Genomic DNA, 23157 nt, shown 5'->3' on the forward strand with positions numbered 1-23157 from the left:
GTCAATCCCTCTGCTCATCAACCAACCTTTCCCCAAAGTATTACTTCTATTTTTTTTTCACCAAACGATACACCTCACACTTGCTGATATGTAATTCCATCTGCCACTTTTTTGCCCATTTCACTAACTTATCAGTATCCCTTTGTTGCTTCCTTTTGTCCTCAATGATTTACTATGCCTCTTATTTTAGTGTTGCCTGCAATTTTGAACACCACTCTCTCTAGCCCTAAATCTACCCTATATAAAATCATTCCTATATACAGTGAACAACAGAGGGACACCTCTACCCATTTTCATCCACCCTGAGAAATTGTCCTTAATTCTTACACTCCGTTTCCTGCCTTACAACCAGTTTTTAATCCCATTTGCTACCCTTCCCCTAATTCTATTCCCCTTAATCTTCAATATTTTCTTGTGTGGTACTTTCATGTGTGGGCTTTCTAAACGCCCATGGGTACCACAATAACAACTTGTATTTATATAGCATCTTTAACGTAGTAAAACGTCCTAATGGCGCTTCACAGGAGTATTATAAGACAAAAAAAATTGACACCTAGCCACATAATGTTACAGAACTTTTTGCAGCTTTCAAATAAATGTTAAAACTTTTGCCTGATATCTCTCTCACAGCAATAGCAGTCCACCTTTTTCTTTCTTTTGGTTACACATTCCAGTATTACTAACAATAACAGTAAATTATATCATCTTTGTCTGTTCTTCAGATGCTTTTCAAATGAGTATAAAAATACTGAATATAACTGACAAAATTAGTTGTCACATTTAAACAGAAATCATTTAACATGTTACACAAGGGGCGTCACTCAGCTTGTAGCTCCGAAACATTCATACAGACTGTTTTTTTTTTAAAAAGGACACTGTACTGAAAGTAGAAAAAGGGCAGAATCTTTCCCTTTCTCCTTTCTTTATTTCATCATGGACTAATTTATTTTTTCCTCTTTCAACCCAATTGATAATTTCTGGTTACATCTTGCTTGTCAAAACCTTAAGAGGGTGGGGGCCTTGGACTTTCAGTCACCAAATTAAGAAGACAGTACTTTGCAGATCACAAAGTTGTCACCATCTCTAGTCTCTCAATCTTAAATTGAAATGAACTCAACATAGTCACACTTCCTTAAAACTTCCAACGTTCAAGACAAGACTACAAAGAGTTAAATGGCTTTTAGCTCTATGCACAGAAAAGTGGTGGATGTAAAACAAACACAACAGACACACCTTCTTTCAAAGAGACTTTCAGACAAAAGGAATCCTGTAACTTATTAAACATTCATGGTCAGGAAAACTTCCACACTTTAACACATACTTTCACACAAACTGAAATTCCAGCATCCTTTAAAGTTCCTTTCATTCAGTGAATATTGTGTTTTATGTTTTTCGGCACAGAATCTGATAGTTTGTGTCGGTTTCAACTTTGTTTCTTTTTTTCAATTTTTAAACTGTCGTCTCAGCAACTATTCCTGGCTTCCCAATTTCCTGTTTTATTTTCCTTCGTTTACTGAGTTTTCAAATGGGTTCGCTTATGACTTGGATCCTTTTTATCTCCCACTGTCTCTCCTATTTATGCTTCCCTTTTACCCCACTTTTACTACGTTTATCTGCAACTTTTGCGTAGAACTGTGACACATAGACAAGTAATCTTTTTACTTTCTCTCATTTAATTTTCTTCTCGTCCCGTTGTCCTTGAATATACTTCACCGCCTCGCCATAAGCCGATGTCCTACTAGTCAGACGCACTGTAACTAATATTTGAGTATCCTTAACACTCAGCTTACTTTTCACTGCCTCTCGTAGTGCCCCTCGGGCATCTTCCAGAGAATACTTTAATTGCTCATTTTTTCTTTTAACCTTCTCGCATTGCTTTTTAACCTCAGCTGCTTCTGACATCGCTGCGTAGGCCGCTGCTGCTAAAGCATGAACTCTGATCAATATTTCTTTGCTTATTCTTCAGCTGCTTCTTTAAATCTTGTATCTGAGCCTCCTGCTCCTGTACTAACTGTTCTTTGTTCATCACCACTACGTGTACAGAAATGAGCAGCGTATACCAGTAATCTCCTTCCTTTATGTATTTTATTTTTTTTGTCATCCACTCGTCTCTGGACGTACTCAACTGCTTTCTTGTATGAGGCTCCTTTTATGGCAGGTCGGGGTCTCCACACTGCTCCCAGGCCGCTGTTCGACGCTCGTTTTATGGCCCCGACCTGCCGCTGCAGCGGCCTGGGAGAAGCGTGGAGGCCCTGACCTGCGTGAGAACACCAGCGGCAGGTTGGGGCCATAAAAGGAGCGGCGAGCGGCCCTGGGAGCAGCGTGGAGGCATACTACTCCAGGGAGCAGCACGAGCTGCGACGGCAGCGAAGAGTGACGTCATCAAGGTCCAGGTCGGTGAATGGAGCGTGGGCTGACATAGCAGGAGCGGCGAGAGACTGGAGGGATGTGATTGGAGCCCAGGAGCGGCGTGAGTTCGGGGCCCAGGGGCAGCACGGGCCAGCCCACACAGCGATATGTGAGCTCAATAGGTCCGTGCAGCAGAGCTGGTCTCCAGTCGTCTTGGGTAATCCTTGCCACTGGACCAAGACCTAGCTCTGTCAAGCCTGTGTGGTGGCTGGTGTGCAACGGCCACCACATGTTTAAAAAAAATCCATGCACAGACATCTTCCACCCTTCAGGGTGTAGTTCAGGACCTGGAATTTTAGGTCCTTCATTGGAACACCTGTGAACTTATCCTTTTTTGGTGTGGAAGCAAGTCATCTTCATTTCGAGGGACTGCCTATGATGATGATGATATACGAGGACATCTTATTATTCAGGCAATTTGCCACTAAATCCTGGACGTCCTTGTTACTCGGCTTATTTAATTTCTTCTCTAGTGCCTCCCTTATGTCTCTCTCAAACATCTCGGCGTCCTTTTGTCACTATGACTCTGCAACCCAACAAGATCACCATAATCAAGTCCTACTTCTGGTCTTTCAAACAATTAGGCTCGACTGCAAACCAATATGGTGGGTATATTGTGTTCAATTAGAGTGCAAGACCCAAAGTCTGGCTCAACTCCCACAACAACCCTATTGCAGTCCCATCTGGGTCACCATTTGTAAGAAGTAATAGAGACTCTGACTTGATCTCAGTTAGTAATGATAAATCTTTTTATTAGGATTATATAATGAGTACACACATCTTTAAAGAAATACAGCCCCGAACAGGTTCTACATTACCGATTCAAGCACTAGTCAGCGTAGCACAACAAGCAATGTCTTTACATTTCCCCTTTCTCACTTCGGAGGTGCTCACTGGCTCCTTCTCTGTGGGGGTGCTCACTGGCTCCTTCTCTGTGGGGGTGCTCACTGGCTCCTTCTCTGTGGGGGTGCTCACTGGCTCCTTCTCTGTGGGGGTGCTCACTGGCTCCTTCTCTGGGGGGAGTGCTCACTGGGTCCTTCTCTACAACTGTGATGATTAGTTACAATCTTTTTTCAATTATATCCATTTTCCTGATCACATGTCCCAGTTGCATCAATTATTAGGGTTTCTACAATGACCTGTTAATTGCACATACATTTTTCACACTTCTCTAACTCTTGTCTGGCACATTGTAGAGTTTTCCTGTTTCTCTCCCCTTCTAGATCTTTTGCAGTTTCAGTGGTTAAGGGTGTATTTGTAAAGCCAAGTCGAACAGTCAATTTAATTAAAATAGCTTAGTTCTGCAACAAGGCACCAGCCTTGTGATAGCCTTACCGACTAGATCTTACAAATGACACCTAGGTTGCAAACCATGTGGTTCAGCCTCAGACAAATGTTGGAGAGAGGGATGGAGTCATTGGCTAGGGAACAGAGTTTGTGGCAGTAACTGAAAATAATGGCTTCTGTCTTCCCAATATTTAATTGGAGAAAATTTCTGCTCATCCAAAACTGGATGTGGAGGGGTCGAGAGAAATGGTGATGACACATACATTGCATTGTCCCCCATCCACCATATATGTCACTCCCTCAAAGAACTCTGATTTGTCAAGCATAATCTTCCTTCCTGAAACACATGATATACCCTCACACTGCCACACTAGGTCTATAGCCATGCAGGTTACAGCACTTCAAGTGCTTTTATATGTGGTGAGGGTTTCTGCCTCTACCATCCTTTCAGGCAGTGAGTTCCAGAGCCCTACAACCCTCTGGGTGAAGAAGTTTTCCCTCAAATCCCCTCTAAACCTACCAATTACTTTAAATTTACCACAGAGAATTGTAAACCTGTGGAATTCTCCACCACAGAAAGTTGTTGAGGCCAGTTTGTTAGATATATTCAAAAGGGAGTTAGATGTGGCCCTTACGGCTAAAGGGATCAAGGGATATGGAGAGAAAGCAGGAATAGGGTACTGAAGTTGCAAGATCAGCCATGATCATATTGAATGGTGATGCAGGCTCGAGGATATAACATGGTAGATAGAGGTGTACCGATGGATGTGGTGTATTTAGATTTCCAAAAGGCATTCGATAAGGCGCCACACAAAAGGTTACTGCAGAAGATAGAGGTACGCGGAGTCAGAGGAAATGTATTAGCGTGGATAGAGAATTGGCTGGCGAACAGAAAGCAGAGAGTCGGGATAAATGGGCCCTTTTCGGGTTGGAAATCGGTGGTTAGTGGTGTGCCACAGGGATCGGTGCTGGGACCACAACTGTTTACAATATACATAGATGACCTGGAAGAGGGGACAGAGTGTAGTGTAACAAAATTTGCAGATGACACTAAGATTAGTGGGAAAGTGGGTTTTGTAGAGGACACAGAGAGGCTGCAAAGAGATTTGGATAGGTTAAGCGAATGGGTGAAGGTTTGGCAGATGCAATACAATGTCAGAAAGTGTGAGGTCATCCGCCTTGGGGAAAAAAAACAGTAAAAGGGAATATTATTTGAATGGGGAGAAATTACAACATGCTGAGATGCAGAGGGACCTGGGGGTCCTTGTGCATGAAACTCTTTTGAGTTAAAGGATGCGTCTCAATGTATTGGCCAGGCTGCACTGCAGCATCTATTCACAGGTGCGACCCAACTACTGACCAGCACGGGGGCTTTGACCTGCTCCGTTCCCGACCTGGGCCGGTTCACCCCTCTTCATCAGACCTGGTGATCCCAGGTTAACCGAGGACCACCATGTGGATACCGGTCTTAGTGTGGACACCCGATCGGCACAGGCGACAGCAGCCCAGAACTCCTGACCTCGAGCAATCCTGCAGCCTCAGCCTCCCAGCAGCGGGATCACAGGCGCGCGCCACTGTGCATGAAACTCTTTTGAGTTAACCTGCAAAAACATAAAACATTAAAACCATGCCACCCGACCTGGGTGACACAGCAGACATTTTCAAGGCCCCTTTTTTTTTTTTGGTTTTTGGTTTTTTTTTTGGGGCGCTAAAATCAAATTTTTCCAGTGCCCCCTTTAAAAGGGGAGGGGGACACCCACTGTGCATGAATCCCAAAAAAAGTTAGTTTGCAGGTGCAGCAGGTAATCAGGAAGGCGAATGGAATGTTGGCCTTCATTGCGAGAGGGATGGAGTACAAAAGCAGGGAGGTCCTTCTGCAACTGTATAGGGTATTGGTAAGGCCGCACCTGGAGTACTGCGTGCAGTTTTGGTCACCTTACTTAAGGAAGGATATACTGGCTTTGGAGGGGGTACAGAGACGATTCACGAGGCTGATTCCGGAGATGAGGGGGTTACCTTATGATGATAGATTGAGTAGACTGGGTCTTTACTCGGAGTTCAGAAGGATGAGGGGTGATCTTATAGAAACATTTAAAATCATGAAAGGGATAGACAAGATAGAGACAGAGAGGTTGTTTCCACTGGTCAGGGAGGCTAGAACTAGGGGGCACAGCCTCAAAATACGGGGGAGACAATTTAAAACCGAGTTGAGAAGGAATTTCTTCTCCCAGAGGGTTGTGAATCTGTGGAATTCTCTGCCCAAGGAAGCAGTTGAGGCTAGCTCATTGAATGTATTCAAGACACATATAGATAGATTTTTAACCAATAAGGGAATTAAGGGTTACGGGGAGAGGGCGGGTAAGTGGAGCTGAGTCCACGGCCAGATCAGCCATGATCTTATTGAATGGCGGAGCAGGCTCGAGGGGCTAGATGGCCTACTCCTGTTCCTAATTCTTATGTTCTTATGAAGGGCCGAATGGCCTACTCCTGCACCTACTTTCTATGTTTCTATATGTAACTATAAAACAATTAACAAGAAAAAAGTAATATTTGCTGTACTGAATGTGCCCAGCCTTGTTTACGTCAGTAGACCTACTGTTCTAAGCACATTTACTTACCTATTTTCCCCATCAGTTATCTAAATTGTTGTGAATAACAGTGGTCTGAGCATCAGTCTGAAAGGTGCACATAAAATCACATTGTACAACTGAATGAATGGACTGGAGGAATCTTGCTATGTATTCAGTGAAGTCAGCTCCTGGATTTGCAGCAGAGCAACTAACTTTTGAAATGTTGCCTGAACTAGTAAGCTGAGTAAATTCTGAATTTATCTTGCTACTTGCTGCTGTTATAGTCTATTATAGAACTGCTGCAGCAAGTGGTTCTGCTTTACAAGTTGCATATCCACTCCACATCCTGAAATGATAAAAACACAAGCCCAGTATTGCAAAAGATTCTATTCATCCTTTCATGCTACAGTTGGTATCCTGTTGCCCTGAATACCTCTGGTACCCATTCCAGGTACTGATCTTCTGCATTACTGCAGTGACACACAAAGTTTAGCTCCATGTCCACCTCAAATTGATGACACTAGCACATCTTGCTGTTCCGATTTAGTACTTCGCACCAATGACAAAACATCACTAAAAACAGCCCCTTCCAAACTTAGACTCGAGGGCTCAATTTTCCCCAATGCCATTTTTTTGCGTATTGCCAGATTTACGCCCGTTTCTTTATGGCCCCGACGACTCCAAAAAAAATAAGTGTCCTTTAGCTTCGGGGTGGGGTGGAGCCTAATGTCTGAACCAAAAACATGATGCCCCCTCTTTCCCCCACCCCCCCCCACAGCACATGCGTGAATTTAAAAAAAGGACATTTTTTTACGTGATTGCCATGGTCAGTACAGCTTCCGGTCTGCATTTGGCCATTTTTAAAGAGCCAGTTGTGTGTGAGAACTTTAACTTTCGTTAGAAAAATCGGAGCTGCAATACAAGGTGCAACGCAGTTCAAGGACCAAGAATTTCTTACAGGATGAAATGGAGGCACTAGTTACTGTAATTGAGGCCAGATGGTACGAGCTGGACACCAGCAGAGGTGATATAAAAGTTTCACCAAAAGAAATGATGAAACACTGAAACCAACTTGCAGAAGATTACTGTGCAATGGTGACCACCCCAAGGTCTGGAGGCCAGTGCAAAAAGAAGTGGCAGGACCTTGGTCAAGTAGTTAGTGTAAGTAATATTTTCATTTATTCACTGGAAATGCAATTGTAAATGTGACCATCTGTATATGTCCCACCCAGTAGAAAGATACCCTCTCTAAAATGTTATATTTTAATCTTTGCAGAGAAAGGTGGCACACAACAAAAGGGAAAGAACTCAAACAAGAAGCGGCTGGCAAATCTGCACCCACTGACACACTTGGAAGACATGGTCGCTGCTTTTATGGGTTCTGCCTGGAGAAAAGCAACCACCACTGCACAAACTGGGCCCACACTCGAGGGAGAGGGTAAGTGCTGCAAATTCCACAGTCTGGCTTTGCTAAATGTTAAGTACTGCGCGGGCTAGCCATGCTTCGGTTCATGGGGATGTCTCCGCTAGCTACGCTTTGGTTGAAGCAATGTGCTATCATTCATCGTGGTCCTTCAAGTCAACCTGTTGCCTGTGCTGTGTGAGCCTACTCATGCCACCCATCCTGCCCCTGCCTCTGCTGCTAACGATTTGTCTGTTCTGTTATATATTGCAGAACTTGAAGCCAACTCTGACGATGCAGAAGAAGATTCAGACATGGACAAGCCTGAAGAGGAGAACATCTTCCAATCCCACCTTCCAGACCAAAAGCATGGGGGTGAGGATGAGGGGGACGTGATGTATGAAGCACCCACTGTTGTACTCACTCTGGAGGAGGTGCAGGTGCCACCCATTGAGCTGCCAGCCCCTTTCCTGAGTGGTACGAGTATTGGGACATTCCATGGTTTGCCACAGTCAGAGGCTGGGGAATCCAGTGGGGTGCAGCGAGTCACACCCAGGGCCCCACCATCCGAGGCTATGGATCCCACTGGGATGCAGCAAGGTACACCCAGGGCCCCACCGTCCAAGGCTGCGGGTTCCAGTGGGATGCAGCATGCCACAGGATGAGGAGGGGAGGGAGAGCTCGACAGCACTCATCTGAGCTGCAGGATCTAACAGATATGGTTCAGATGATGGCAATGAGTGTGGAGAGCATTGACCTTACATGATCACTCCTGGACACCGTCAGTGAGGTGGGTGATGAGATATCGGGACTGTCTGGAAAAGTAATAACACTCAAGAGAAATGGGAACATTGTCCAGGAACATGAGGGAGGGAATGTCTCGGCCAGCTGATACAATGTCGGTGCATATGAGGGACGGAATGTCGCAGGTAGCTGATGCGCTGTCGGCAAACATGAGGGAGGGAATGTTTATGTAGTTGATACACTGTTGGTCAACATGAGGGAGGGAATGTCACAGGTAGCTGATACACTGTCGGCGAACATGAGGGAGGGAATGTTGGAGGTAGTGGAGACACTGTCGGGGCACATGATGGACGGAATGTCGGAGTTAGCTGCCCAGACCCCACAGCTATTGACAGAATCAACAGCCACTTCCACTCCAATCCCCAGACCAGCCTCTGAAGAGGCCCAAGCCGGGCCTTCCATATTACTGCCTGCCCACTCCCCCCATCAAGAAGTGCGCATTACCCGAGATGTTCGAAAGAATAAGCTCGGTACCAACCCGAGAAAGGCTGCACCACTGCCCGTGGGCAGGGGTGGAGTCAACAAGACCAAGCCAGCGGGCGGTCTTAAAATGTGGAGAAGAGATGGGTACAACCTTTTTTTGCTGCTGTTGTAACTGTTCTCAAATGAAAAGTTTTTTATAAGTTATGTAAATTTACAAGTTTAAAAGTTTATAACTGATCTTAACTGAAAACTTTAAAGTTTGCGACAAGAATATTTTATTAAAGTTAAGTACAAACAAATGTTTGTTAAACTTTTGAATAAAATATATTTTAAATTATAACTGAATCAATTCCATTATTAACACAACTTTTTGAAGTAAAGAATCATCATTTCCATTAACACAACACATTACGGAACAGGTCCAAACAGTAAACATGGTCCATTTTGAATAGTTGCCACTTCAGGCAGCAAAACGTTCACTGATGAGCTGCTGGTGCAAGGCTCGAGCAATCGTTGAAGGGGCACGATGGCCCACTGCCCTCCGCCGTCGTGCTCCGGGTTCAGGTAGTTGCATGGTGTCCTCGTCGTCGTCCTCCCTGTCATTTGCATCTTCCTCCTCGCCATCAGCCACTCTCTCCTCGGATGAGTCTTTTACTACCAGCTGCTGCTGCTTCATGATGGCTAAGTTATGCAGCATGCAGTACACAACAGTGAACTGACCGACAATCTCAGGGGGAGTATTGCAAGTAGCCTCCGGAATGGTCCAGGCATCGGAAATTATGTTTCAAGTTGCCAATGGTCCTCTCTATTATGCTGCACGTTGCAATGTGCGACATGTTGTATTCCCAGTCAGCTTCCGTCTGGGTTACATATAGGGGCGTCTTATGAGCCAGATGGCGAGGCCTTACCCTTTGCCTTCCAGTAGCCAGCTGTGTCCTTCTGGCTGCTGCCGAAACATGGCAGATATAGCGCTCTCGCGTAGGATGAACGCATCATGGGTGCTCCCAGGCTATCTTGCATCAGCTGACATGATGCGATGCACGTTGACACACAACGAGTTGCACATTAACGGAGTGGAAGCCTTTTCTGTTCCTTTACATCTCTGAATCCTCCAAAGGTACTCGCAAGGCGATGTGGGTACAATCAATGCAGACTTATACCTTTGGGAAGCCAGCAATCCTGGGGAAGCCCACAGCCCTTTCACACATAGCCTGGGCAGACATGGGGAACTTTATGTAGTCATTCCTCTGGGCATATAGTGCAGCACTTACCTGCCAAATGCAGGTATATGTGTTTCATGTTGAGAAATGCCGCACATATCCCCTTGTGGGATGTATCCAGTTGTGGCCTACATCGATCCAGATGCATAGAATGAAAGTGCAGCTGCACCCTTCACTTCAACTGACAAAGCAGTCCTGCTGACACTTCTAGGTTGCAGGTCTGCTTTTACTAACTCACAGATCTAATTTACTGGAATGCTTTGAGGATATAACGAGCATGGTGGAACACAGGTGTACCGATGGATGTGGTGTATTTAGATTTTCAAAAGGCATTCGATAAGGTGCCACACAAAAGGTTACTGCAGAAGATAAAGGTACACGGAGTCAGAGAAAATGTATTAGCATGGTTAGAGAATTGGCTGGCTAACAGAAAGCAGAGAGTCGGGATAAATGGGTCCTTTTCGGGTTGGAAATCGGTGGTTAGTGGTGTGCCACAGGGATCGGTGCTGGGACCACAACTGATTACAATATACATAGATGACCTGGAAGAGGGGACAGAGTGTAGTGTAACAAAATTTGCAGATGACACAAAGATTAGTGGGAAAGCGAGTTGTGTAGAGGACACAGAGAGGCTGCAAAGAGATTTAGATAGGTTACGCGAATGGGCTAAGGTTTGGCAGATGCAATACAATGTCGGAAAGTGTAAGGTCATCCACCTTGGAAAAAAGAACAGTAAAAGGGAATATTATTTGAATGGGGAGAAATTACAAAATGCTGCGGTGCAGAGGGACCTGGGGGTGTCCTTGTGCATGAATCCCAAAAAGTTAGTTTGCAGGTACAGCAGGTAATCAGGAAGGCGAATGGAATGTTGGCCTTCATTGCAAGAGGGATGGAGTACAAAAGCAGGGAGGTCCTGCTGCAACTGTATAGGGTATTGGTGAGGCCGCATCTGGAGTACTGCATGCAGTTTTGGTCACCTTACTTAAGGAAGGATATACTAGCTTTGGAGGGGGTACAGAGACGATTCACTAGGCTGATTCCGGAGATGAGGGGGTTACCTTATGATGATAGATTGAGTAGATTGGGTCTTTACTCGTTGGAGTTCAGAAGGATGAGGGGTGATCTTATAGAAACATTTAAAATCATGAAAGGGATAGAGAAGATAGAGGCAGAGATGTTGTTTCCACTGGTCGGGGAGACTAGAACTAGGGCACAGCCTCAAAATACGGAGGAGCCAATTTAAAACCCAAGTTGAGAAGGAATTTCTTCTCCCAGAGGGTTGTGAATCTGGAATTCTCTGCCCAAGGAAGCAGTTGAGGCTAGCTCATTGAATGTATTCAAATCACAGATAGATAGATTTTTAACCAATAAGGGAATTAAGGGTTACGGGGAGCGGGCGGGTAAGTGGAGCTGAGTCCACGGCCAGATCAGCCATGATCTTGTTGAATGGCGGAGCAGGCTCGAGGGGCTAGATGGCCTGCTCCTGTTCCTAATTCTTATGTTCTGATCTCGGTTACAACTTCTTTGCGAAAAAGCAGCCTTCCCACACAGTCTGCATCGCTCGGATGCTGGTATGAAAGCCTGCCTTGATATACCTGACGTCGGTAAGGCTGAATTTAGGGCTGAATTGGAGGTTGAACACACTTGATGTTGAGAGCAGGGACAATTTTGTTGATTTAAATTGCTCCTGTCCTTTAATAGCTCAACACAAGTTAATTAACTGGTAGCTTATTGTTCAAATTCTAGATACTTTGGCATCTGTCCATGAGCCTAAACATCACTAGCCGTGCAAGCAAAGATATGACATTTAGGCCCCAAGTTTCCACACGCTACAAAACGGGCGCCCCTCCGAGACGGGCGCCCGTTTTTCGCGCCAAAAACGGCGCCTGAAAAAAAACGCGCGATTCTGGAGCGCCCTGCAGCTCCATGTCTGCTTGGCGCGGCGCCCAGAGGGGCATAGCCTACCACTCGTGCCGATTTTGTAAGTGGGAGGGGGCGGGTACCATTTAAATTAGTTTTTTTCGTGCCGGCAACGCTGCGCGTGCGCGTTGGAGCGTTTGCGAATGCACAGTGTGAAGGAAACATTGGCACTTGGCCATTTTTGTAGTTCTTTGTCGCTGTTTAATTTTTGAATATTTTTTAATAAAAGCACATTGCCCTTCTATGATCAGCACTGAGGCTTCTTGCAGCAGTGAGAAGGCTGCAGAAAGCCTCAGAAGTTGAGGCAGCCGTTTCCCGACGGCCTCTTCCTCCCCCCCCCCCGCCCCCCTGCCGTCGGGAAACGGCTGCTCAACTTCTGAGGCTTCCTGCAGCCTTCTCACTGCCTCCTTTCCCCCCCCCCCCCCCCCCCAGCCCGCCGTCGGGAACGGCTGCCTCCTCCCTCCCTGCCGTTCGCGGGAACGACGCCACACCGCTGAGCTGACTGTAAGGCTTCCACCTCAAGTGGAAGGCTGCACAAATGCCTGCTTACTGCCCGACTGCTCCTCCCTCCCTCCCGTTCACGGGAACGACGCCACACCGCTGAGCTAACTGTAAGGCTTCCACCTCAAGTGGAAGGCTGCTTGCTGCCTACTTACTGCCTCTCCCTCCTTCCCTCCCTCCCGTTCGCGGGAACGACGCCACACCGCTGAGCTGACTGAAGCACTTTCACACAGGTAGGAAGATGGTTTATTTAATCTTTTCTTTGCTTATAAATGTTTATTCAGGTTGGATTTATTTGTATAATATTTGTATAAGTATAAATAAGGATTTATTGTAGAATTTAATTACTTCCCTTTTCCCCCCCCCCCCCCCCCCCCACCTCGTTCTGAACGCCTAATTTGTAACATGCGCCTGATTTTTTAATGTGTAAAAATCTTCACTTGCTCCATTCTAAGTTAGTTTGGAGTACGTTTTCACTGTGGAAACTTTGAAATCAGGCGTCAGTGGCCGGACACGCCCCCTTTTGAAGAAAAAATTCTGTTCCAAAGTGAAACTGTTCTAACTGACTAGAACTGCAGAAAAAAAAATGTGGAGAATTGCGATTTCTAAGATAGTCCGCTCTCCACCAGTTGCTCCTAAAAATCAGGCGCAAATCATGTGGAATCTTGGGCTCTTAATCTCCACAAGAGTCTATTTCCTGTTTAATGTAATGTTAGGGAGGAAGATAGCTATAAAAAGGATCTTTTTTTCCATTGATTTTTAATTATACTTTTTCTTACTCATTTGTTTGTGGTGGCCTTCTTAATCTCTCAAATCACCCCCCCTCCTCCCTCCCCTTTGGAGGTAGTGCTCCCTATTTAAGAGAAAAAGTTAACATGAGTTCAGAGTTAAATTAGTCGCACAAAACATTGTGCATTTTATAATCGTGATTTTCATTGATAGAATTTTAACTTTATAGTTGCAAAAATTTGCTGATTGCTGTATTTAAAAATGACAACAGCTTCATTCTTCCGTTCCTTTAACCGGCATTTTGTCCTTATTTTCCCCTCCTTGTTTTCATGCTAACATTTCATGTTGACATATTGAGATAGAAATTCGGCATCTGTGTTTGCCAGACTGTGATTTTCTGTCCATTCAACAACACCTTGCATTTATATAGTGCTGTTAACATAGGAAAACATCCCAAAGCAATTCACAGAGGTGTAATCAAAAATGGACACCAAAAGCTTTTTCAAAGAGGTGGTTTCAAAGGAAATCTTGAGAAATGGGTGGAGAAACAGGGGTTTAGGGAGGAATTCTAGAGTTGGGGACCGAGATGGCTGATAGCACGGCTGCTGGTGGTGGGGTGAAGGGAGAAGAGGGTAAGCACAAGAGGCCAAGGTCAAAGATATGATGAGTTTGGCGAGATGGTTGGAATAGGTTAGAGATGGGGAGGGTTGTGGCCATGAAGGGATTTAAACAGGAGGATGAGAATTTTAAATTAACATGCGGAGGACTGTGAGCTAATACAGGTCAGCAAGTGCAGAGTGATTGGCGAATGAGACGGAGCTAAATATATTGGATCAGCTAAATTTAGCAGAGGATGGAAAATGGGAGGCCTGCGAGGAGAGAATAGGAATAGTTGATTCTGGAGGTGACAGTGGTATAGCTGAAGATTGGAAGCATAAGAATACACAAAAATAGGAGCTGGAGTAGGTATTTAAGAACGTAAGAACATAAGAAATAGGAGCAGGAGTGGGTCATTTGGCCCCTCGAGCCTACTCTGCCTTTTGATAAAGATCATGGCTGATCTGATCATGGACTCAGCTCCACTTTCCTGCCCACTCCCCATAACCCTTTATTCCCTTATCGCTCAAAAATCTGTCTATCTCCGCCTCTCATATATTCAGTGATCCAGCCTTCACTGCTCTCTGGGGCAGAGAATTCTACAGATTTACAACCCTCAGAAGAAATTCCTCCTCATCTCAGTTTTAAATGGGTGGCCCCTTATTCTGAGACTATGTCCCCTAGTTTTAGTTTCCCCTATGAGTGGAAATATCCTCTCTGCATCCACCTTGTCGAGCCCCCTCATTATCTTATGTTTTGATAAGATCACCTCTCATTGGGCCCAAATTTTCCCATGAGTTGCACTTTTTTTTGGTGTATCTTAAAAGTTGCAAATATGGCCATTTAATTTGCACCAGTGTAAGGAATTAGTTAGGTTTTTTGTTAGGTCAGTTTTTTCTTTCCAAAGGGGTCGTTCCCAGCCACTTACACCATTTATGCCAATTTGGCCAGAAAAAAGTTTTACTAAACTAACTTAGGGCAGCATATGTGTCCACTTTTGTCCGCACAGAAAGACCTTACAGTTAAGGAATCGGTGCAAGTAACTACATTTCAAGCACCACCAAGCACCAAACAAAGCACAAAAAGTAATAAGCAATTAATTAACAAATAAAATAGAAACAACCCTGCACCTAAAGCACCAAGACCAAAGTAATAAGCAATCAATAAATAAAAAATAAAAAAATAGAAGGAACCCTACACCTAAACAGCATTTCAAGCACCAAAGAAAGCACAAGCAGTAATAACAATTCAATAAAAAATAAAGAAGTGAAGTAAATAATTAAAGTAACAAATAAAAGTACTGCATCAAATCCTACCTTAAATTGAACGGGCAATTAAGAAATTGCCGCAGGTAAGTAAGGACCTGCACCCAAGCACCAAACATTGCAAATAAAAGTTTAAATAACTCATTAAAAACTAAAGAACTCAGGGAAACAATTGAATAACAAATAAAGAATTGTAGTAAATCCTACCTTGACTTGAACTCGGCCGGGGAAGGCAGTGGGCCAGCCTATACGGGAGGCCATTCGGCCTGGAAAAGGGGCGGCCAGCAAAGACTCATCGGGAGGCTGAAGGGAGAGGAGAGGAGAGGAGCACACACCGGCAAGCCCTTTGGCCAGGGCGGGGGGGGGCTGCAGTGTGCGAAGCAGAGCGACCGAACGCAGCATCGGTGGTGATGGGAGCAGGGAGGGAGAGAGAGAGAGAGAGAGAGAGAGAGAGAGCTGCTGGCTGGCTTTCGAGGGAGCGGGGTGGGGGGGGGGGGGGCGACCGAACGCAGCATCGGTCTGTGGGGGGGAGGGGGGGAATAAGGTGGGGAGGAAGAGAGAGAGAGAGAGAGAGAGAGAGAGAGTTGCTGGCTGGCCGGCCTTCGGGGGGGGGGGGGCCGCGGGGAGTCTTAATTTGCATGCAAACAGCAACACCGGCAGGACACGGCTACAAGTTTCGGCACTGCTGCGCATGTGCGAACACCGGACTCGACGCCACTGCGCGTACGCAACGTTGCTGGCACTGATATCGGCGCAGGGCTGTAGCTCCGCCCCCCACTGTTTAATCTGCACCGCGCCAGGGCACTCGGACTCTTCAGAACAGCCAAGATGGGACCATTTTTTTCCGGCGCCGTTTCCAGCGCACAAAGGGAAAGTACGCCAAAAAAACGGGTTGGCCAAAATTGGGCCCATTCTTCTGAACTCCAATGAGTATAGGACTAACCTACGCAAGCTATCTTCATAAGTCAACTCCTTCATCTCCGGAATCAACCTGGTGAATCTTCTCTGAACAGCCTCCATTGCAAGTATGCTGTACTCTAGGTGTGGCTTCACCAATACCCTTTACAGTTGTAGCAGAACTTCTCTGCTTTTATACTCTGTACCCTTTCCAATAAAGGCCAACATTCCATTTGCCTTCCTGATTACTTGCTGTGCCTGCATACTAACTTTTGTGTTTCATGCACAAGGACCCCCAGGTCCTTCTGTACTGCAGCACTTTGAAATTTGTCTCCATTTAAATAATAATTTGCTTTTCTATTTTTTTCTGCCAAAGTGGACACCCTATATTATACTCCATCTGCCAGATGTTTGCCCACTCACTTAGCTTGTCTATATCCCTTTATCTATAATCCCAGTCATCAAGATTCACGGCACGGCACGGCCCTCGACAACGTGGACCACTTCCCATACCTCGGGAGCCTCTTGTCAACAAAGGCAGGCATTGATGCCGAGATTCAACATCGCCTCCAGTGCGCCAATGCAGCCTTTGGCCGCTTAAGGAAAAGAATGTTCGAAGACCAGGCCCTCAAACCTACCACCAAGCTCATGGTCTACAGGGCTGTAGTAATACCCGCCCTCCTGTATGGATTAGAGGCATGGACGATGTGCAGAAGACACCTCAAGTCGCTGGAGATATATCACCAACGATGTCTCTGCAAGATCCTGCAAATCCACTGGGAGGACAGACGCACCAACATCAGTGTTCTCGCCCAGGCTAACATCCCTAGCATTAAAGCACTAACCACACTCTATTAGCTTCGCTGGGCAGGCCACTTAGTTCGCATGCCAGACACGAGACTCCCTAAGCAACTGCTCTACTCTGAGCTCCTTCATGGCAAACGAGCCAAAGGTGGGCAGCGGAAACGTTACAAGGTCACCCTCAAAGCCTCCCTGGTGAAGTGCGGCATCACCATTGACACCTGGGAGACCCTGGCCGAAGACCCCCCTAGGTGGAGAAAGTGCATCCGGGAGGGCGTTGAGCTCTTCGAATCTCAATGCTGCGAGCGTGTAGAGGCAGCGGAAGGAACGTGTGATAAAATCAGTGCCACCCCCTTCCCCCGACGAATATCTGTCCCACCTGTGACAGGTCTGTGGCTCTCGTGTTGGACTGTTTAGCCACCAAAGAACTCACTTTAGGACTGGAAGCAAGTCTTCCTCAATTCCGAGGGACTGCCTATGATGACTATATCCCTTTGTAGATTTTTTTGTGTCCTCCTCACAACTTGCTTTCCCACCCATCTTTGTATCATCAGCAAACTTGGCTACATTACACTCTGTCCCTTCATCCAAGTCATTAATATAGATTGTAAATAGTTGAGGCTCCAGCACCGATCACTGCGGCACCCCACTAGTTACTGTTTGCCAACTGGAAAATGACCCATTTATTCCGACTCTCTGTTTTCTGTTAGTTAGCCAATCCTCTATCCATGCTAATATATTACCACAACCCGTGAACTTTTATCTTGTGCAGTAACCTTTTGTGTGCCACCTTATCGAATTTCGGCCCCTCGAGTCTGCTCTGCCATTCAACAAGATCATGGCGGATCATCTACCTCAACTCCACCTTCCTGCACTGTCCCCATATCCCTCAATTCCCTTAGTTCCCAAAAATGTATCGATTTCTGTCTTGAATATACTCAAAACGACTGAGCATCCACAGCTCTCTGGGGTAGAAAATTCCAAAAAATCACAACCCTTTGAGTGAAGAAATTTCTCCTCATCTCAGTCCTAAATGGCCGACCCCTTATTTTGAGGCTGTAACCCCGTGTTGTTGATTCCCTAGCCGGGGAAACATTGTCTCAGCATTAACCCTGTCAAGCCCCTTAAGAATTTTATATGCTTCAATTAGATCACCTCTCATTCTTATAAACTCTAGGGAATATAGGCCTAGTCTACTTAGTCTCTCCTCATAGGGTAATCCCCTCATCCCAGGAACTAGTGAACCTTCGTTGCACTTCCTCTAAGGCAGATATGTCTTTCATTAGGTAAGGAGACCAGGAGGCTGAAATTCAGTGCAGCCAGAAAGCTGGTGGTGTTCAGGCCACTGAATCCAAATTTAGCTTCTTGACCACAAAAAAGTGTTCCAGTCTTATTAGCCCTTCAAACCTGAAAGTTTGCAGTCTTAATTGGTGTGTTATTCCCATGGGAAATTCACCCTTGGGGTGATGTGGCAACTACCATTGCAGCACAGGCGCGCGGGCACAAGCTTATCTGTGCTGCTTTGGAGAGGATGGCCGTGGCTCTGCAAGAGTCGACAGAGCGTCTAAGTGCTGTCATATCAGATGGCTTTCAGACTGTGGCTACTCAGCTGGATGTCCCCCGAGACCTCAATGTTGCTTTCGCAGCTGGTTTGCACCACGGGCCACGGGGGACGTTCCGGTGTGGCGCCACAGCGCTGACCTGAGCTCCCTCAGATTGGTGCTGATGGTATTGTGACGTCCCCAGTGAGTGACTCAGGCTCCTCGGATACAGATGATGCGCTCCCTCCAGCTCGCAAAATTCCTGGCCCCAGACCTGTCACTCCGCCAGTGCCTCCACGCATGGCCTCGCCCGAGCCAAGTCAGACTGAACCCTCCCAGGAGGGTGGTGACCAGTCACCAGCCGGCCCTTCAAGACCCAAAGCTGATCGAGGGCGTCCTAGAAGGACATCTGTAGCTTCCACACAGGGAACACAGCAGCCTTCCCAGACTCATGAGGCAACCACAGGGGAGATACTGAAGCGAAGTCGCAGGTTAGGCACACGTAAGATCATCATAGGCAGTCCTCGAAGTCGAGGATGACTTGCTTCCACTCTGAGTTCTCAGGTGGCTGAATAATCCAATACGGGATCTACAGTCTCTGTCACAGGTGGGGCAGACAGTGGTTGAAGGAAAGGGTGGGTGGGGAGCCTGGGTTGCCGCACGCTCCTTACGCTGTCTGCGCTTGGTTTCTTCATGCTCTCGTGACGAGACTCGAGGTGCTCAGCGCCCTCCAGGATGCTCCTCTTCTACTTTGAGTGGCCTTGGGTCAGGGATTCCCAAGTGTCAGTAAGGATGTTGCACTTTATCAAGGAGGCTTTGAGGATGTTCTTGAAGCGTTTCCTCTACCCACCTGGGCCTTGCTTGCTGTGTCAAGGCTCCGAAAAGAGCGTTTACTTTGGGAGTCTCATGTCAGGCATGCGGACGATGTGGCCCTCCCAGCGGAGCTGATCGAATGTGGTCAGTGCTTCGATGCTGGAGATGTTGGCCTGAGCGAGAACACTGACGTTGGTGCGTCTGTCCTCCCAATGGATTTGCAGGATCTTGTGGAGACGGTGTTGGTAGTACTTCTCCAGTACTTTGAGGTGTCTGCTGAAAATAGCCCACGTCTCTGACCATAGACCATAAGCTTGGTGCCAGCTTTGAAGTCCTGGTCTTCAAAAACACTCTTCCTCAGGCGACCAAAGACTGCGCTGGCACACTGAAGGCAGTGTTGGATGTTGTCATCGATGTCTGCCCTTGCTGACAGTAGCTCCCGAGGTATGGAAAATGGTCCATGTTATCCAAGGCCTCTCTGTGGATTTTGATAACCGTGGGGGCAGTGCTGTGTGGCGTTGTCAGGTTGGTGGAGGACCTTTGTCTTACGGCTGTTTAGTTTAGGACCCAAGCTTTCATGCGCCTTGGTGAAGGTGTTGACGATGGCTTGGAGTTTGGCCTCCAAGTGTGCGCAGACGCAAGTGTCATCTGTGTACTGTAGTTCAATGACAGAGGATGGGACGACCTTGGATCTAGCCTGGAGGTGGAACAAATTCCCATTTGTTACTGCTCGGAATGCTGAGCTGGCCCTCTCTCTCCCCTTGAGTGCGGATTCCGTGCTGAACATCCACAGGTTTGGATCTTACCACCTTGACTCTCTCCGCTCCCATGGCTCCGAGATCTCTGCCACTCTGCACTGGCCCTAAAAGCTGGCGGGGGCACCGTCAGCTGAAGGGCCGGCTTTTTCACACTGAAAATTAGTCCGGAGCGGAGCGGCAGCGGTGCGCACTTTTAGTGCATCACTCCTGCCGCAAGCCCCAGATCTCCACGAGAGTCGGTGGTGGCCCACACCGCTACAAGACCTCCCGGACTGAATCTATGTCGGGGCGGCCAGTTAAGCTCAAAGCGGTGGCTATTCAATTTTGACAAATGGTTGCCACAAACGGGTAGTCACGGTCCTTCCCGGGACCGTGAATTTCGGGGCCCAGAACGACACACACTACTCCAGGTGTGGCCTCACCAATGCCCTGTATAATTGTAGTATGATTTCTTTACTTTTATACTCTAATGCCTGTAATAAAAGCTAACATACCATTTGCTTTCCTAATTGCTTGCTGTATCTACATGTTAATTTTCTGTGATTCATGTACAAGGACACCCAGGTCCCTCTGAATGCAAATATTTCCCAGTCTCTCACCAATCAAATGCATAAAAGCAGTTTGATTCAAGCTGAGACGGTGGGCAGAAATGGGGATACAATCACCAGCAGGTATTGAAGACAATGGCTTTGGTATTCCTACTATTTAGCTAATGGAAATTGTGGCTCATCAAAGGCTGGATGTTGGACAAGCAGTCTGACAGGACAGAGACAGTGGAGTGCTCAAGAGAATTTGTTGAAAGGTAGGGCTGATGATGGTACCGATGATGATTTGCAAGGAGCATTATGTAGTTGAGGAAGAGAAGGGCAAGGAATGGATTATTGGGAGCCTTGAGAGGTGGGAAGAGAGGCCATTACTGGAGATGTTCTGCCTGAGATCTGTTAAGTAAGAGTGAAATGAGAGGGCAGTCCTACTGAACTTGGGCAATGCAGGCGAGGTGTTGAAGGAGATTGGTGCTGAACATGTAAAAGGCTACAGAGAGTTTGTGGTAAAGGATAATGTACCACGGGTCACAGTCCGTGAGAATGTCATTCTTGGAGTATCATCACGGAGAATGTAATTCTTGATTTTATTTGGGGCTTTTTAATTGAAGGGAAATCGCAGGTTGGGAAGTGGAATTTCTGCTTCATTCTCTTTAGTTCGTAGGTTCCCCATATCTCAGTTAGGCCTTTTAAATTATCTACCGAGTCCAGCTCACTTTGAATAATAGTTGCTGCAACGTTCTTTGCACTACACTTTGTAACAGACAGCGAAAGGAGCACATGACAAGCCAAGCACCCCACCCACCGTCCCTTCAAGCACCATCTGCCCCACCTGTGACAGAGACTGTAGGTCCCGCATTGGTCTCTTCAGTCACCTGAGAACTCATATTAGTGCAGAAGCAAGTCATCCTCAACTTCGAGGGACTGCCTAAGAAGAAAGAGAAGATACTTTATAATTGTTTTTAACCATAGACAATACTATATTTAGCTAATTTACAATTAAGATTTCATTTTTAAGCAAAAATTTTGGGTGGGTTTTATACTGCTTTCAGTTTATTCTATTACATTTGTTATACACTGGTAGCTTTATATTAGCTCCATACTCTGTTCACACATTTTCAATAGGTTATGAAAGCATTAAATTTGAGGGCTGTATAGAGAACTCGAGTATTATAGAAGGCAGCCAACTAAGGCTGCTCAATGTGTCAGTTGCTGACTGTTTACCCAGAATAAGTGAATGTCTTTTCCATGGAATTAAGTTATGCCCTGCTCAGGCGAGAAAATACTCCTCAAGGATCATGAGAATCTATCGTCGATTCTCTTTATCAACATTAAAGACGATTGATGAATTGTTTGATCCCTGTAGAGGAGCATTATGAAATGTGAACTTCAAAGTAAGATTTCAATCATGCCCCAAATTGGGTGAAGGATCTTGGCTTTCTAGTGTTAATTGCATCAATGATTTGTAAAGACATGCATGCTAAAAATGCTTTTCTGTTATTCAAAGAGGAGAAGAAATTGCCTACGCACACATGAAGACAGGCACAAAGTATTTGTTTAATTTCTCTGCCATTTCCTTATTTCCCATTATAATTTCTCCCACATTTACTTTCTCTAATCTTTTCTTTTCATACCTAGAGAAGCTCTTACAGTCTCTTTTTATGTCTCGTTAGTTTACGCGTGTTCTCTTTTCCCTTTCTTTATCAATTTCTTGGTCCTCCTTTGCTGAATTCTAAAATCCTCCCAATCCTCAGGTTTACTGCTCTTTTTGGGAACATTATCAGCCTCTTCCTTTGATCTAATACTATCTTTAACTTCTCGTTAGCCACGGTTGGGCCACTTTTCCTGTGGAGTTTTTGTGCCTTAAAGGAATGTATATTTGTCGTGAATTATGTATTAATTCTTTAAGTGCTATCAATGTTAATCTATGAAAGACTCCCAACAGACAGACTTTGTTCTTAGCTGATATAAAACAGAAAATGTGAGAAATACTCAGCAGATCAGGCAGCAGCTGTGGAGAGAGAGAAACAGGGTTAACGTTTCAGGTCGATGACCTTTCTTAGCTGTCTTGCTGAGTCAAGTTGCAAAGCATTTTATAAGTAGTGTACATTTAACAGATGGAATTCAAAAGCAGTTACATTCTTTGAAAGAATGCAAAGTAGGGACTGGAAGTATCTTTCTGATTTAATGCAAAGGCGCTAGTTCTGTCATCTGGACATAGTTGAAATCCAGTTCCGACATGGGCAATAAAAGAAGCACTGTGTCAGCAGCTATCAACAAGAAGAATTTGTTTTGGCAGTGATCTTGTAGCTGCTGGTATACATTTTAATTGAGTCAAAAGGCACAAATTCCTAATTTGGCACTTTTGGCTGTTTAGGATGTGTGATTAATGAGTGTAGAATTCTGGAACAGTTTTCAATCGCTAGTCATAAAGCAAAATATTGTGTGTTCAATATACAATGAAGTGCATCAAAGCCAGCCACAAATCCTGTCCTTCTGAAGAACTTGTGTGAAAGTAGGCAATCCTTTGTTTTGATTGTTGTAATGGATTTATTATTATACCCAGTTACAAAAATGTAGCACTTTCACTACCTACTTACAACTCAATTCTTTGTCCCAAATTGCAGTCAAAAATAGAATGGCATTTTAAGACTGCTGCAGGAAATGGAATAAATTTG

The 23157-nt window shown here is 45.7% G+C and overlaps 1 protein-coding gene across 5 annotated transcripts in view; it reads left to right on the forward strand.

The window, feature by feature from the left end:
- The window catches only part of znf507 (zinc finger protein 507), a 94159-nt gene that overhangs the window by 22556 nt on the left and 48446 nt on the right, over positions 1–23157 (forward strand). For 3 of the 5 annotated variants that reach the window (XM_070898082.1, XM_070898086.1, XM_070898085.1), the window contains exons 1-2: positions 7558–7704; positions 7942–8043. The exons of 1 other annotated variant lie outside the window; for it this stretch is intronic. In XM_070898082.1, coding sequence (XP_070754183.1) covers positions 7626–7704; positions 7942–8043 — 181 coding nt within the window. In that variant the 5' untranslated portion in view covers positions 7558–7625. Of the gene's footprint in view, positions 1–2953; positions 3015–7557; positions 7705–7941; positions 8044–23157 lie in introns of those variants that run through there. One more of the 5 variants, XM_070898084.1, reaches the window with a different exon arrangement.

This window comes from Pristiophorus japonicus, chromosome 13, assembly GCF_044704955.1.
Source record: "Pristiophorus japonicus isolate sPriJap1 chromosome 13, sPriJap1.hap1, whole genome shotgun sequence".
NCBI classification, from domain to species: Eukaryota; Metazoa; Chordata; class Chondrichthyes; family Pristiophoridae; genus Pristiophorus; species Pristiophorus japonicus.